General features: G+C 50.9%; 4 protein-coding genes across 4 annotated transcripts; 1 reads left to right on the top strand and 3 right to left on the bottom strand.

The window, feature by feature from the left end:
- Positions 1–4,615: 4,615 nt before the first annotated feature.
- Positions 4,616–5,008, bottom strand: An17g02050 (hypothetical protein; the record flags this gene model as incomplete). The annotated part of the gene is made up of 2 exons (XM_059745505.1): positions 4,616–4,763; positions 4,899–5,008. The coding sequence occupies 2 exons, from the start codon at positions 5,006–5,008 to the stop codon at positions 4,616–4,618; spliced, it is 258 nt and encodes an 85-aa protein (XP_059602844.1).
- Positions 5,009–6,442: 1,434 nt separating this feature from the next.
- An17g02040 (uncharacterized protein) lies at positions 6,443–10,159 on the bottom strand (the record flags this gene model as incomplete). The annotated part of the gene is made up of 3 exons (XM_059745504.1): positions 6,443–8,446; positions 8,492–9,232; positions 9,305–10,159. 3 exons carry the CDS (start codon positions 10,157–10,159, stop codon positions 6,443–6,445), a joined length of 3,600 nt encoding a protein of 1,199 aa, XP_059602843.1.
- An 818-nt stretch (positions 10,160–10,977) lies between these two features.
- An17g02030 (uncharacterized protein) lies at positions 10,978–12,293 on the bottom strand (the record flags this gene model as incomplete). Its single annotated transcript, XM_001398393.1, has 2 exons — positions 10,978–11,365; positions 11,428–12,293. The coding sequence occupies 2 exons, from the start codon at positions 12,291–12,293 to the stop codon at positions 10,978–10,980; spliced, it is 1,254 nt and encodes a 417-aa protein (XP_001398430.1).
- Positions 12,294–13,212: 919 nt separating this feature from the next.
- Positions 13,213–14,638, top strand: An17g02020 (uncharacterized protein; the record flags this gene model as incomplete). Its single annotated transcript, XM_001398392.3, has 3 exons — positions 13,213–13,306; positions 13,388–13,502; positions 13,567–14,638. 3 exons carry the CDS (start codon positions 13,213–13,215, stop codon positions 14,636–14,638), a joined length of 1,281 nt encoding a protein of 426 aa, XP_001398429.3.
- Between the last annotated feature and the right edge of the window lie 2,066 nt (positions 14,639–16,704).

The following is a 16,704-nucleotide window of genomic DNA, read 5'->3' as shown; positions in this document are numbered from 1 at the left end:
GGGGGGGGGGCCAAATGAGCAAGGCGAAGCAAGTGAGCGACCGTTAAGCCTCCGATTGTGATGGGATGGTCCTAGCTTTGACCATGGTAGGAAGAAGATGTCGCACACCAGAGACCTGGGGAGACAAGGCAGTCGAGAGCACCGACGAGCTGAAGATTGGTCACTTTTCAAGGTCGAGCTTGAAAGCGCATGCCCCGTGTCGAGCGCCACGGAAAGTTTCTTGAGTGTTTTAGATTGTGAGTTGAAACGGCTGCGGGAAACGTATCCAAAAATTTAGGTCACGGGTGACAAGAAGGGAATGAATTGGGGGAGGGGGAAACAAAAGGAAAAGCAAATGATAGATCAATTGCAAGAGGGGAAAGCAAAGAGAGAGAAAGAAGATAGTGGAGAGAGTAGTGAGCAAGTAAGAGAAAGAGAGGGAGAGAGAGCGTGTGAAGAAGATATGGAGACAACAGATGTGGGCAAAGGATGGAGTAAATGAGCCGTAAAGTAAGTTCCAGCCGTCGCTGTCGCAATAACAGTTTAGGGAGCAAGTGGTTTTACTGGACGGACCCGAACTAGTGGCCGCAGTACCAACGAAAAGGAATGATGGGTCGGGACTAGTCCGTAGATAGTGAGTAGTTGAATAGTAGTAGGAGTAGAAGTAGGTATGGATTCAATTCTGGGGAAAAACGAGGGTAAAACACTGGATGAATCGGGAAAAAGCCAACGATCACAACCAGCACTATAAAAAGAGCAGCAACAAACTACTACAAACTCCACACTAAGAGGAAGGGAAAGAAATTGAGACGGGGCAGACTCGAACAGAGAGAAAAGAGAAAGAGAGCGAAGGAGAGGGATGAGGGAAGGGTACTATACTAGTAGTAGAAATTGAAGATGGAGGGAAAGGAGCGAGACGAGACGATCATCAAATACTGGCGATGCCAATCCCAGCCCAGTTCCAGACTTTATTTTACGGTACACCAACAACACGGGACGGCAGGGGTATTGAGCGTATTTTCCTCCCCCTCTCCCAACTGCATCGGATGCCGTAAGGTAAACCGCTTCAGCCAGCAAGTCAGTCACAAAACTCAAAATGGTAAAACCTACGTTGTTTTTTTTTTTTTTTTATACTATTTTTTATTTTCCTTTCCTTTCTTTTCTTTTTTCTTAACTTTTTGACTTTCTTGTCCCGCCCACGTTCGCCGTTGAAAAACTTTCTCTGCTTTTCTTTTTCTTCCTTCGGGAAGTAAAAGGGCGATTTTTCCATTGGCCCTGCCTGAGGGCATTTGTTTTAGTAGCTAAGTAGCTGTAGGATTAGTATTGATTGACAGAATCATTACCGGTGTCAGGAATTCTTCCGTTCAGCAGTTAAGGTAACAGCTAGACACTACTACATTACTACTACTTCAACTATGCTTGGACCTCGCTCCTCGGCCCCAAAAAAAGACCTTACGGAGTAAACAAATAGTAGTTAACAAAGTCTCAGGATTTATCATCCTGAATCCTGAGCTCCGCCTTACGGCTCTCTTCCCCGATGGTATTTCTACATAGCAGTCGGCCTTACGGAACCAGAACCAAGCTTGTGCTGTGTATGCTGTGTATGTGTAAGTAAGTAGTGTTGACATTGACACCTTTCCCATCTGTCGTGTCCCGCAGCTGCAGTAACAACATCATCGTCATCGTCATCCCCCCAAAGTGGATATAGCATACTTTAAAAAAAGCAACATGGGTTTGAGATCATGATCGAAGGGAAGATGGAAAAGAGATCCCTTCTCCTTGCCCCCCCCCAAAGAGGCAACCGAGGGAGGGGAAATTGAACTAACCTCCTAATCCACGGGATCGTTCGATCCCGAGGCAGTTGAACCAAAGATAGACACTATCATCCTTCGTGGGGAAAACCGATACGTTGCAATCAAGAGGGAATACGCAACAAAAAGCAAAGGAGTTAGTTCACCCCCCTCCCCCTTTCGCACAGACATTCAATGGCTTGACTGCCTAACTCATGAGCCCCCAATTGACCGAACTTTCCTCCCCTATTAACCGTCTAGTTAGTCAATTGCCCCTTAAACTACTACCACCTACGCAGACCCAAGATACCTAAGTGAGTAACAGGTATCACCAAAAATGGGACAGGGGAAGACCGACTCGGATACAGAGGCAAAGACAGAGAGAAACAGAGTGAAGATGAGTGGGACTTCAATCCTCGATTGCTTTCCCTTTTCGGTCTTTAATTTTAATTACTATTATCTGTCGGGGTCCATAAGTTTGCGCCGTGCGCTGATCGATCGGGCTTTTGCCTAGACATGGACTCGAGATGGAAAGAGAGACACAGAGAGAGATCCCTCAAGGCACTAAAACTCCTCCGGTGCAATAAAACAACGCACATGGGCTTCCAGTCATGGTTCTAGGGGCTTCTGTCGAAACAACAGGGGAATAATGGGTAACATAAGAAAAAAAAAGCAAACATGCTGATTAGCGGTCGGAAATCGTCTCCTCGACGCACACACAAAGCTGTTGTTGTCGTTGCTTATGGAATGATGAGCTGAGACGATAATTTAATGAATGATATGCGTTCTGCCTTCCCTAAGACAATTAACTAAACGATGCCGCAATGACCTACAGAGTCCACTTTGCTACAGATTACTATCGATTATCTATTTCCCCAAGGGCCCAGAATCCATAACATGATAATTAATCTATCTGACCGTCGAGCACCGAGCTCTCAGCTCGGGACTCTCGGTCAGACGCGATGATCTCACGGGGACTTCCGTTGGGCAAGTATTGGCGGTGGGTTCGATGGAACCACGAAGGACTGATAGTGAATCAATTGATAGGCGATGGATGCGATGTGCAACGGGATCATGGATAATCGAAGCCATACATGGACTTCGGTCATTATCTGGGAAAATTTCTCTTGGATTCTTTCCACCCCCCCGCTGGAGTAAGACAATTTCCATTTGCACCGTTACTCTTCGGCGGGTTACTCTTGCGAGAGAAGTCAGAATATTCGCGCGTTTGTTCGGGGTAAACTCCATACAGTCAGCAGGCGAGCACGCTGATTGACGGGTTCATTGTGGACATGCATACGTACCTACATGCATGCATGCAGCTACTGGGTAGGTACAGACAACCTACGGAGCACAGTGCCTAGGACTACCTAGTGCATAAGCAGTCCTGAGACTCCATGAACACAAACAGCATGACATCCGAACAGCCTCGAATTTGACCGAGGGATGTTGTCCCTCTCTTCCTTCCTTTCCCTTGTCCCGACAATACGAGAGAAACGTCAAACTCAGGCACCACCGGATCTTCATTCGCTTAGAGGGAAGACGTCGGGGCCCAGTTTCAACGTTTCTCTCCACCGGGCAACAGAAGTCGTGCTAGCCCTAGGTTACAATGTCTTGACTGGACGCCCGACGGAAGCTTTCTCGGCCTGGCTGAACCTTGTGAACGCCAGAGCGGATCCTGTGTGTCGGGATAAGCTGGTTGACTTGCCAGATTGGTTCGGGGACCCAGAGGGAAGCCACGGGCTGGAAGGGGACGCTTGAACCATGGTTCTGGTAATGGCAATTGGGTGAAAGGTTGCATCCGCGCCAGGCACAAACAAACAATTCCCAACATGACAGGTATAACTCTAATTCAAAATAATTTCATAACTGCTAGCTCAAGGGTGGGAATACACATATACATACAGCCACCACATCCCACTCCTAAGTATCTACTAACTGCGCTCATTTCCTGCAACTACTGGATCTACCTGCTGGAATTGGAGGACTGCTCCGACCGGAGGAGACGGTGGAAGACGCGAACGGCGCACAAAATCCGCCCAAGCGGTGGTGGATTATATCCACTTAACGTGGTGAAATCGACTCATCATATTAAATCGACACGCGACCATCCTGGTCGGTCCCCATCTTAATAGACAGATTCATGCAGTGACCAGGATGCCCGGACTTGCTAGACCCAGTGAGGATATGGACAATTAACAGTAGTGCTACTCTCTGTTCCACCGCGTGCGGTTCAGTCTTAGGTACCGAGGGACACCAACAGAAAAATTACCACGCGAGCCACCTGCGAAAGTAAATAGTAGGACGCGTCGCTTCTCAGCAAGTGTCATGATTGTTCAGTCGGTCTCAAGTCTCCAATGGGTCTTGCCTCGGGCCCGAGATGACACAATTCCACACATGTGCTTCGGCCGTCTCCAACCGACAAACGATGGATGGATACTTTTACAGCGTCCGTTAAAGTCAATTGGAAACGTCATATTAGCTGTCAATTGCTACTTCCCCATGGTCGGTTATCCTTAGTACGGAGACTATGGACTCTACGGGGTGGACCTAGGAACCTGGAGCTGAAAAGGAACCATTGCAGGATGAGAAGGAGGGGAAAAAGAGGGAGGAGAGGGGAATGAAAGGATTGATGGATTACTCGATTGAGTCATCCCAGATCTCACTTCTCAGATTGAGTGCGAACACACCGCCAATATGTTTTCATCTTGACTAACCCAGAACTTGCTCATGCGCCTCGTACATGTACCTGCATCTCTCGTGCAGCCCGTCACGTTCCCTAACCCCCCTCACGTTTCTTTCTTGTTTTATCTTCTTTTTTTTTTTTTTTCTTTTCTTTTTCTTTCTTACATGGACCGGCGGTCTGGATGTGCATCCTGCTCGTGGGAGGATCTTCCCAGCCAGCATGGAGACGTGTCCAAGATGGAGTAAGTCACTCCATTGACTGGGGCAGCTGTGGACAGGAACACTGCATGAGAATCGGTAGGAATCCGCCTGCTTCCAGCCGTCAATGACTACTAATAATAATGGATAATTCCGACGTAAGTAGCAGTTCTTCCGGTGCAGCTGAGGCTCGTCAGCTGATCCACCGAGGGTCTTTTTTGCCCTCCTTACGTATATTTTACTTACATACCTCCCAAACCGGTATTGAAGATACCGAAACCGGACCGGATACCCACCATCCGCACCACTCTTACCATACCATACAACTTGGTACTATACTTATCCTCCTCCATCATTGTGCAGATACCCACAGTAAGGCCATAATGGAGAGAGCCCCATTGAGAGATAATATATTGCAGATAAGAGAAGCCACACACGCAGAGAGAGAGACAAGAGAGTGAGAGAGAGAGATGGGGAAAGAAAGAAGGAGAAAGAGACTGACCGAAGAAAAACCCCTCAGACACACATACACACACGCACACCAACCACTAACAAAGAAATCCCCAAATCAAGACCACCACCAACAATTTCCCTCAATGCCACACACACACGCACACATATACACAACATCCCCAAAACTAGTCCCCATCCACATCTCAAACCTCAAACACAACAACTTCACACATCTCGCTTCAGCCCCAAAAGGCAGGCAGTAACACCACCACCAACCTCCTACTTTGTAACTACTACCACACCACTGTCTCAGATCCAACCTTATTAACCACTGCTACACCCACCCCTTTCTTTTCCAAGTTACACTTATCCTCCCCTAGCGTGTAGCACCATCCAACCCAACCCACCCCCCTCCTCCTCCCCTTCCCTGCCCCCAACTTCTTTCTCCATCGTTCGAAGGACTCCTGACGATCCCTGGTGTCTAGACTCGAGACTAAGGACGATAGGTTGTAGCCCAGCCCTTTCTTTCGCTGTTATTAGTACTGTGGGTGGTGGGGGTGGTGCTTTAGTTCGGTTTAGTCTACTTAGTCTAGTTTTAGTTGTACCGAGTCAGTAAACTAAACCATTTATGACTGAATGGGATGATGGATGGATCGGGGGTTGGTTTCCTTGATTGATTGATTGATTTGCTGATGCGTATCGTTTTCGGTATGTATGTTTTGGTATTTATTCTCTATCTACTACCTCGACTTCTATACTTATACTCTCTATACTTGGGTTGATATAGACTAGTTACCTTCCTCGCTTACTTACTACTAAGGTAGTATGTTGGAATAAGAAGGTTACTACTAGTAGTAAGGTAGACCACTTGCTGAACTTACTTCAGGAACATTATAATTGGATTCAATTGAATTGAACTACACCTAGCATAGTAGTATATACCTGCTATACTACTGGCTGGGGTTCAACATCACTCTTACTATATACAGCCAGACAGTACATCCATAACAGCATCAATTGCTCTTAGTAGTTCATGCTCCATAGTAGTATAGACATTCCTGCCCCGGCCCCCCATAGTAAATACCGATAAGTAAGTAAGTAGGTAGTAGTAATAATATCTGAAGTATCGAACATCCAATCCCAACGCCATCTTTTCAAATACATGAATGGAAAGTTGGAATGAAAGAGAAAAACAATATAGAGAAAGATAACAAGCAAGGCACACCATTCGTAAAACTACAAGTTCCTTCTGCACTCCTCTCCTCTCCCCCCCACTCAACAAGCTCCTAAAGAGGTAGTAGTAGGTAAGTAAGGTCTAGATCACTCACTTACTCAACTCACTCATCCTCCTTCATATCCATATCATCATCGCCACCATCGTCATTGAATAATCCATCATCGTCGTCTTCGCCCCCATCGCCCCCAGTTGTGGCCCCTTCGCCCCCTCCTCCAGCCACCACCGCCCCATCATCCTCATCCTCTTCATCCTCATCATCATCAGCCACTCGTCGATTGACCTTGGCCCGACGACGCTGCACCACATCCTGCTCTTCTTCATCCTCGTCATCATTCGCCCCAGTATCACGCATTGCATGATCTTCATCATCATCATCAGCACCACCCGCCCCTCCCTCCTCGTCGTCATCCGAATCCACCACCATCTCACTACTCTTGTACTTGCTCTGCTGCGCCTTACTACCAGACCGACGTTCCAGACGCCGGCGCTTCTTCGGCGCCGCCGCCGCTTCGCCATCGGAGTCCGGTTCCGAGCTCCTCTCTCTGGAAGGAGAATCGCCCCCATCATTGATGAAATCGTCCTCATTGCGCTTCTTCTTGCGCTTAGTAGACGTCGTCCTCTTCTTGCGCTTGACCTTAGCACCCGTCTCCGACTCAGTGGTAAGTTCCGCTTCCTCACGCGCACGTTCTTCTTCCGCGCGCTGCTCCGCCAGCCGCTGCGCTTCCTCGATCATGCGCTGCCGCTCCTCCGCAACGCGCTGTTTGCGCTCGCGCTCTGCTTCCTGCGCCTTGCGCACTTCTTCTTCGCGCTGGCGCTTTTCGGCTTCGCGCGCCTCGCGCGCTTGTTGGAGCTTGGCCGCGTTCTTCTCTTCGTATTCCTTTTGGCTTTGGAGCGCGCGCTCGAGTTGCTTGAGAATAGTGCGGCCCATGTTGGCGCGCTGTTCTAAGGCGCTAGACGGGTACGGTGGGTTCTTAGCCTGTGCCACGCGGTTGAAGGTCTCCACGGCTTGTTGGAGGCCTTCGGCGGCGTCTTGGACGTCTTGGACGGTCTTTTGCGTTTCCGGGAGGCCGTAGGTGAGGGAGGCGATTTGGTTCTGGACGAAGGCGACGTTGAATTCGAGGTGGACTTGGCCCGGAGCGACGGAGTGGGCGCGCTGCGCGTAGTCGAGGGCGGTTTTCATGGCTTGTAGGTTCATCTCTTGCTTGCCCTTGGCAAGCCAGACGCGGCCGAGGCAGGCGAGGATTTGTGCGTCGCGGGCGCGGTCTTTGGATAGGGCTGCTTCGTAGTGTTCGATCGAGCGGGTGTATTGACGGAGCTCGGCGTAGACGTGACCGAGGTTGAGGTAGACGCTGGCGTCGCGCAATGTGTCCCGGATCTTGGAGAAGATGTGGACAGCGGAAGCATGATCCTTTTTGTCGTCAACGAGTGCGATGGCGATACCCTGGGCGGCGTATGCATTGCGAGGGTCCAGTTGGAGGGCCTTGTCGAAGAATTCAACGGCCCGCTCGTACATTTTACGCCGCTTCTCTTTGTCCTGGTCGCTGTCGCGGCGCATGTCGCGCGCTGTGGACAGGTGGATGTTGCCCATGCCCGTCAAGGAGTACCGGTCGTGCTTGTCGTAGTATTGCAGGGTGTGTTTGTAGTGGCGCTGTTCGTGGTCTTCGGCCAGGTTGGCTGCCCGCTTCTTCGACTTGCTAAGGTACCAGCCGAACAGGGCGCGCACTTCCAGGTTGGTCGAGTCGGCCTCGTAGAGCTTGGCCATCTTCTTCGGTCCCTCGTCCGTGGGGCTCTGGCGCAGGGCGATGTACGTCAAGCGTGCATTGGCTTCGGTGTAGTCGGCGTGACGCTCCAGGAGACCCTGGTAGACCTTCTTGGCTTCTTCCGGCATGTCGGCTGCCTCGTAGGTTCGGCCCAGGTTGAAGCTGATGGTGGTGACGAGCGCATCGGTGTCGAGTTCGCTTTCCTTCTCCTTGGATCGGACGCAGGCATCCAGCGCTGCTTGGAACATGGTTCGGGCTCGTTCGATCTTCTCGGCTTGATACAGGAAGCATCCCATGTTGTTGAGGAGTTGCGGGGGAAGGTGGACGCGAAGAGCTGCCTTAACCTGCTCTTCATCTTCGACGCCTTCGGGGCGCTCTTCCTCTGCGACCTCTGCCAGCTGCATCTCTTCTAGCTGGGTGAGGCACTGCATGCTCTTCTCGGGAGCGCTCTGCTCGTACAGCCGGGCCAGGTACACCAAGACGGACTCGTCGGGCGAGATCTTCTTAGTCTCGTCCTTCCAGAGGGCGCGGACCGATTCCAGAAGGTTGATGGCCTTCTTGATCTCAACCGACTTGTCTTCCTTGCTGCCGCTTCTCTGCGCCGCGAACACCTCCTCCGCATGAAGCGCGCCGAGCAGGACCATGCATTCGGCATTCTTCGTCTGCTGAATGATCTTTTCGAGGCGGAACTTGGCTCCATCGAAGTCCTTGTTGGACACTTGCATTTGTACCGTGCCGAACTTGGCCGGGAGGTATCCCTTCTCACCACCTCCACGAGCCTGGTCGGAGCGGTTGTAATACTCCGCAGCACGCGTCAGGTCGCCTTCATAATGGGACTTCCGACCGAGGAGATACCAGCCGTCGCTGGCAATCTGCATGACATCGGTGTGTTCGATGGCCTTCCGGGCCAGGGTCTCAACGGTTGAGTATGCCTTCCGGAGGAGGAAGTACCCGCCAAACAAAGAGCAAGTCATCGGATATTCCTTGTCGATTTTGAAAGCCTTCTGTGTGTACTGTGTCATTGCCACCTTGTACAATGAACCGAAAGCCGGGTCTGTCGTAGCATGTCGTGAACTGTCGTAAAGATAGTACACTGCGAGGAGAATATTCGCAACCTTGGAGTCGGGGTTCTGTCTCGCAACAAAAGATCAAGAGATTAGCAAAGAAGGAACTGATACGTATGACATATGCGTGGAACTCACCAACGCCAAAGCTCGCTCCCAAGCGACCTTAGCCTGCTCTTTAAAGCCCAGCTGCCACAAGCAACTACCGATACCGATCCGCGGGTCGGGATCTGTCAAACTGGGCATCTTCATCAGAACCTTCTGGTAGCCCTCAAGAGCCTCGGCGTATCGCCCAAGCAAGTATTGCGTTCTCGCGCGTCCAAGGATAGCCATTACATTCCGACCGCCAAAAGCCTTGGAGGACTCATCGAAGCACTTGAGCGCCTGCCGCAGCGACTCTACCCTCTCGGATGTGTCAACGGTGCCCGGACGAACAGGACGGGGTGGATGTAGCGAGGCGCGCAGCAGCGACAAGACACCTCGCGCCAGGAATAGAGGGGGGAACGCCGGATTCAGTCGCGAAGCCTCGTTCAACGTCGACGTCGCAAGTTGGAGATAATGATCCTTCGTCTTCGCCTCGGTGTACAATTCTCCTTCGGGGGCAACGCGGGGGGCATTCCGACTCTTCAACATCAACAGCCAGCAAACCCATCCCAGCAGACCGAGTTTCTCTTTGGTAGCTCCATGGGCGACCGACGCGAGACCTTTGTTAAGGATGTCGATGGCATGATCGAGTTGTTTTTGCTTGGCGTACGCCAGCGCGATTGTGACCCAGAAGTTCTTAGCGGCCTTTTCATTCTCCAGCAGTGTGCAGAGTTCGGTTGGGTCATCCGGAAGAATCTCTAGGCTGACCTCGACTTCACTGTCAAGGGTGGACGCGGGAATGTCGATGGCGGAGGGAATGTCAGAAAAACGGAGATTGGGCAACGGGTTGGCCGCTGGAAGAGAATCGCCGTTCGTGCCATTGGCGTGGCCATTTTGAAGGGACGCCATGGCGTGTGCGGGTACTGCTTTGAGCAATGTGTTGTGTTGTAGATGGGCAATGGGGGGAAGGATTGCGACTGTTTCGGAGAGGTGAAAGGAGCTTGGCTCGTAGTTCAGCTCAACTCATGATCGGGATGAAACTAAACTGAAGCGGAGGATGAGAAGACGCGGGTGGAAGAAGTGCCTTCTTGCCGGAAGACTAGCAAGAAGAGCGCTTCGGAATTTGTAGCAGTCAGAAAGACAAAGGCGGTGGTTGCAGCAGACTGAGGTCGATGCTTTCTGAAGCGCTCCGGAGGTTTGGCATGAGAGAGAGAGAGACAGAGAGAGGCTGGCCGGGCCGAGTTTACACCGCCACCGCCCGCTTGCCAACTGTGGCTTGTTATTCACTCTCTCTTCTCGCTCTCCGCATCTCTGTGTTTACATGATAGTCATGTAATATTGTATTCGAAACAATAGATTATGAATGTTTTCTTGACTTTATGGTAATAGATGGCATGCAGGGGCTATCCTGCGTTGTATTAAAATCTTGTCAATAAATCGTGTTTCATCTAATACACCTGCTCGGTGTTAAATAATATGCATCACACCAGAAAGCTATAATAATATCGTCGGAGAAGAAATCAAAGACTGCCCGAAACCACGCCCAAATAAACACAATGGAGGGGAGAGGCATCTATTCGAGCGAGACCCATCACGCCAGTAACTAAAAACAATCATAACAATACTCTAAGCGCATATGCTCATGTCATGCAACGGGTTGGTTAGAGTGTCGGTCATAGCACACATATCGGCAACGTCGACTCAAGGCCGAAGAGGTCATTTCCACATCAAAATTCCAGTAGCTTGGGCAGTTTACAGAGGAACACCGTGCCTAGAAGCACCATGAAGATCCGGCCAACCTCGGCCCAGTGTCCCAACCGCACATGTGCTTCAGCATACCCTGCAGCCGCGGCAGTCTTCCGGTCCTCGAATCCATGCCCAACCTCGATAGACCCGGCCAGCTCAGACGGAAACCTCCCCGTCTCGTAGTATTCCTCAAGTAACTGATCCTTCTCGATCCAGCGCTCGCGGAGCCACGAGTCGAACTCTTGCTGATCGTCCAGAGGGATCTCGGAGACAGCAAACCGTCTCCAATGCATATTGACCGAGGTGGGCGGTCGCCCTTGCAGGTACGTCGACCGAAGAGTAAAGTACTTGTCAGGTAGACTACCCTTTCTGTTGAGGAAGTAATTAGTGGTGTGCTCATTCGCTTGCAAGCGAGCGCATCGAGTACTTACGGAGGTCCTTCGTAGGCTACGGTGCAGTCATAGACCCACTCCACCGTCCCACGCAACTGTTGCAGACAGAAAAACAAACCAGTGGAGCGAGGAAGCAGCTCATGCTTCAAAGGGGACAGTCCCTGCTTTGCGGCATACTCTGCACTCCGCCGCCTGGTGTTGATGGATAGGTTTGTCCCCTCGGGGAATATCAGAAGCCACATGGGGTCATATTGCGGGGACCCCGACTGCGATCCCGTATGCTGAGTCTTCAGCTTCTCCAATCGATGTTGCAGACGGGGCTTGTCGGACAACCATTTGCGAGCCATGAAGATAAAGCCGTAGAAGGTCATACCTTGGCCGATAATAGGGATGTACTTCAACGATTCCTTAAGGATGATGAAGATGCGTCCGTGCATCGTATTCGTGTATGCCACCCACCACAGATAGATCCAATCAGTATACACCTGGTGGTTGGCTATGAGAACCATTCGCTCCGGGAATTGGGTCTTTAAGCGCCCATCCTCTGCGACATGGACCTGACCCCGTACACTCCTGTCACCACTGACTCGCACAAAGGTAGGACAGCCCCATTGAGTGAGAGCCGTGATCACCAAGCCAAAGGACTGTTTTGTATATGCCATATAGGAGTAATACCAATCCTTGTTTATCACGTATAGAGGGGAGCCGATAACCTGGGTTGCTAGGATGGCGACGCAGCAGCAGTTGAACCATGTTGCCAGGAGCAAAGAGCGGAGGAGCTGCATCGCAATTCCATGCTTCAAACGTGGTTCCTCATCCTGACTGTCGGAAGACTGCTTCTTTGAAGAGGCTGTGTGATCCAGCTGGGGGTCATGCTTTCGTTGTCGAACCTCGGAGGTATCCATGATGAGAATCAGTTGTTGGCGACGAGGCTTTACGAAGGGACTTGCAGGCCGACTATATGAGGAAGGATAAAGTTCTAGATATAATGGAACTGGATCGGGCACTGATTAGCTTTCCCACCCTTGAATCACGCGAGCAACCAGATGCAGCACACTGTACCAGGAAGAGCGGTGTCTGCCGGAAGGCCAGCAGTGTTTGTTGTCAAGTCAAGAGGATCGGAGGGCAAAGGGATTAACGGAAGCCGTACCTACACCGGGGAGTAATGATAATGAAGAAGAAGTAAAAATGGAGTAGATTCAAGCCATATTTAGGGGGGGCGGGGGTACTTGAAAGAGAGAGAGAGACACGGGAGAGAAGTTTGGTTCCTGTCTGGAGGGAGCAGGAAGCTTGAGCCGGAGCACAGCTCTCTCAGTGTCTCAATAGTGTGTGGGCGCATGATCAAGATCTCCCAAGCCAAAACCCACTACGTCAGTTGGCCCGGCCCTCCCCTCAAGGCGGTCAGCGAAGATCCGGGGGGCTCGATCGGCATCACGCTTGCATGATTCTTGTCGACGCTTCGGAGAAAGACGAAATTTCTCCTCTGTGCATAGTTCTTTTCTTTTACTACATATATTTATGTTCTATGGACACTAAGATCACTAAAAATTTCAAGAATCTAAACGCAAATGTCTACTCCTCCCAACTAATCCTCCTGCATGTCAGGTCCCGCGCAACTTTCTCTCACATGCTCGTTTGGAACGATGAATCAGGCCTAGATTGATAATGTGAGCGCCTTAGTCCCAAGTTAGAAGCACTTCTCGAAGTGAGCTGATATCGGTCTTCTAGAATAGCGTGTATGGTCTTTTTCGATCTTATCCAATACTAAAAATGCATTTTGCAAGTATGCGACCACAGCTTGGTCAAGTCGGGCCTTCGGTTCGGATGCTTTGGTCACGGAGCTTTTCCTCCTCCCCACGACGCTACGAGATTAGAGACGTTGCAACTCTACCAAAACGACTGATACCAAAATATCAAGGTGTGCGTCAACGCAGTGTCGTCTGCGAAACATCCTGAAGCCCTCCCGTGGTATGCTGACCTGCTTGTGCGCCCCGAGCAGAATCCCAAGTGGGCGATCTCCTTTCCCTCCAATGGCCAGCACCCCCCCGGAATATCTTCGTCGTGAAGAAAGACTATTCTCCGGCTGTTACTGCCTCCTTGATTGAATTTGCCAAGTACGGAGTCCCGAAACCGGCTGACCGAGAAGTCATGGATGCTAACCACTCACCGGCAATCCAGTCACGCGACGTCTACCTACCCATCGGCCTCGATCATTCTAGAACCCAGTGTCGCAGAGGAGATACACTCATCACTTCAGTCGCCTGTTTACACCGCCCCTCTAGACCAACTACGACCGGCATTGCATGATAAGGTGGATCTCACCGTTACTCTCGGAGGAGATGGTACGATCCTACATGCCTCGTCCTTGTTTGCCACATGCTACAACGTCCCGCCGGTGCTGTCATTCAGCATGGGAACCTTGGGCTTCCTGAGTGAATGGAAATTTGCCGAATACAAGCGCGCATTCCGCGAGGTATACATGTCAGGAGCCGGAGTCGGGGATCGCGCGACGGTGCTGGGAGACCCCCAGCCAGCCTCGGTGGACGAAACGCTGGATCTGGAAGCGAATCCTACTGGATGGTCCTCAGTACGGGGGAAGTCGATGGGCTTGACGCGCGGGGCCCGGATCTTGATGCGCAACCGACTGAAAGTCGGGCTGTTCACGGCGGACGGCAAGCCAGTCCAACGGGAATCCACATCAGCGGCCATGCCAAACGTTGTGAACAACCAAGGAGTGTACGTTATGAACGAGGTGCTCCTGCATCGAGGCAAAGAGCCACATCTGGCCGTACTGGATGTCTATGTTGGGGGCCGGTTTCTAACGGAAGCCGTGGCCGACGGGATCATTATCTCCACGCCGACGGGTAGTACGGCATACAGTTTGAGCAGTGGAGGCAGTATTGTACACCCACTCGTGCCCGCGGTTCTACTGACACCAATTTGTGCGCGGAGTCTAAGCTTCCGGCCCTTGGTGCTGCCATCCAGTACCCCAATCACTCTCCGGCTGAGCGAGAAGAACCGGAGTCGCGAGTTGGAGGTCAGCATTGACGGGGTGAACCTAGGGCAAGGATTGACCGCGGGGATGGAGGCACGAGTATGGGACGAAGAGATGCGACATGGCAAGAATGAATGGCAAGGAGGCGTGCCATGTGTAATGCGAAGAATCACCGGTGGCGAGGCACACGATGGATGGGTTGGAGGCTTGAATGGATTGCTGAAATTCAACCATCCATTTGGTGAGGAACGCTGATAAAGATCGAGGTACTCACAGTGATTACACAGCACATAAGTATACCTATACAAGAATACCGAGGTGTGTGGCCTGGAAGAGGAGGAGGGTTGGGGGGGTGTTAGTTAATATGTAGCATAGTAATGACCAATTCTGTATGAATAGACAATTATTCCATAATGCCTTTTAGTCTACGAGATGCATGAAAGAATCCGTAGTTTCCATTCGCACATGCAGCAGCACCACAATTGACATGGACTGTTGCTGAAGCGAGCAGCTGGTCTGATCCAATCAATTCCAGTGCAGTTGGGTTTGACCTGGAACAAAAAGGGGCGGGAAACCAGGGCCCGCCGGTGGGCCTCCCTTTCTTTGCGACCCTCTCTCTACCCTCACTGGTGGCTGTCCTTTGACCAGGATTCTAGATGCAGGGCATGGGGTCTGTTTGGCTGGCTAGCTAGCTGGCTGCTGTGTAGTAGTTATGTTGGCGAGAATTAGGATTAAGATTTCATGATTACCCTCTTGAATTGATTTGGGACCGCAAGGAGACGCTGAGGAGCCCTGAATAGCCTCAAGACTAGGGAGGGTTTAAACAATAGCATGGCTTGTCGGGGCCATCCGCAGATGATGTAATTCCGTCCTGCCCATTAATCAATCTGATTCGAACCGACAAGCACTGCAATCCAAGTGGAGTGGCTCTGGCGTACGCTTTTTTCTGGCTCCCCTTAATCTGGGTCCCGTTGGCCAAGTTTCTATCTCCGATTTGACGCATGCATAGAAGTGAGTTAGTGGGTTTAGTGAGTTGTTGGAAGGAAAATCAAGCAAGTGACCATCAATCGATCAATATATAGGGATTGCGACAGTAAGGATGCACACTCCTCATTGCCAGAGGGGGCCAACGAATCAACCATTTATCGCTCAATTGGACTGACTCTTTCTAGGGCTGGATTGATACTTACTCTTATGCCCATCCATTCTATTGGATGTGAACTACTACTTGATTAATCGCTTCTCGTAGCTTTACTCGTAGTGAAAGGCGTAAGGGCCCTTCTCTTAACAAGCATGGAGAGGTTAATAGTGCATCCTCGCAATCAGGGGAGAGAAGAGTCCTGTTGTTTGCTGCTTCGGATTTAGCTTTGTATATGAAACCTCCCAAGACATGCCCACGACAATCCATTATGATCAAAGTCAAGGACCCATCGATCGTTGTTTGGTGACCCTCTCCTACCCTCTTTGTGGTCAACCAACAGGATTATTGAAGTAGTTCATTCCAGGGGGGGCCGAAGACAGTATAGTATCTAATACTACCTAAATCGTGGTTCTTTGCTTGGTTGCTTGTAGAAGTAGTCAATCCCTCCTCCGCTTCCTTGTCTTGTCTTTGCCTTTCCTACATCTCTTCCCCCCAACTTCATTCCATCTTTCGGGGCTTTTTTTTTCAGTGATTTGCTTCACACGATTAGAGAGGAAACCCATCACCACCCCCTCGAGAAATAGTAGTAATCTTGATGAGAATAGAGCCGTGCGCCCCTTGGAGCCGCGGGTGGTGAAACCTCGAGTGCCTTTTGTTCAACTCAACGGCCGGCCTTCCCTTTTTGCCGCCTCCTGTTGGTGCTCCTTCTAACTTCCTACTCCCTCCCTCTTCACCTTCACACCCTCTCCCTCTTCCTTCTTCTCTTCCCCTTCACGTCTTTCATCCTTCTTCCTCTTCCCCCTCCTCCTCATCTCTGTTTTCTGTTTATTCCCCTCTGTATCGCATCGTGACTCTCGTTTATTGTTTGCACACCCGCCACCTCCTTTTCATCTGAACCCTGGCACGCCTCGTGTACTCCCCTCTGCTATCGCCTGCATTTCTCCTGCATTGTGTACTTGGCCGCCCTGGTTGGTAACCGCTGGTCTCACCGCGCCTGGTAATTGGGGTTGTCCACCTTCGAGACGTGCAGTTCACGCTCGGAGCTTCTCGCGGGCGCGAGGCTTCTTTTCTGCGTGAAGACAAGCCTACTGTTACCCCTAAAGGTATGTTCAGATGTCAATTAGCTCTGGTCATTTTCCTTATCCCATCTTTATCATCATCCCACCGGCTTTGAAGTACG

Source organism: Aspergillus niger (assembly GCF_000002855.4).
Source record: "Aspergillus niger supercontig An17".
NCBI lineage: Eukaryota > Fungi > Ascomycota > Eurotiomycetes > Eurotiales > Aspergillaceae > Aspergillus > Aspergillus niger.
The sequence above is the reverse complement of the archived record's forward strand: the minus strand, read 5'-3'. Positions and strand labels throughout refer to the sequence as shown.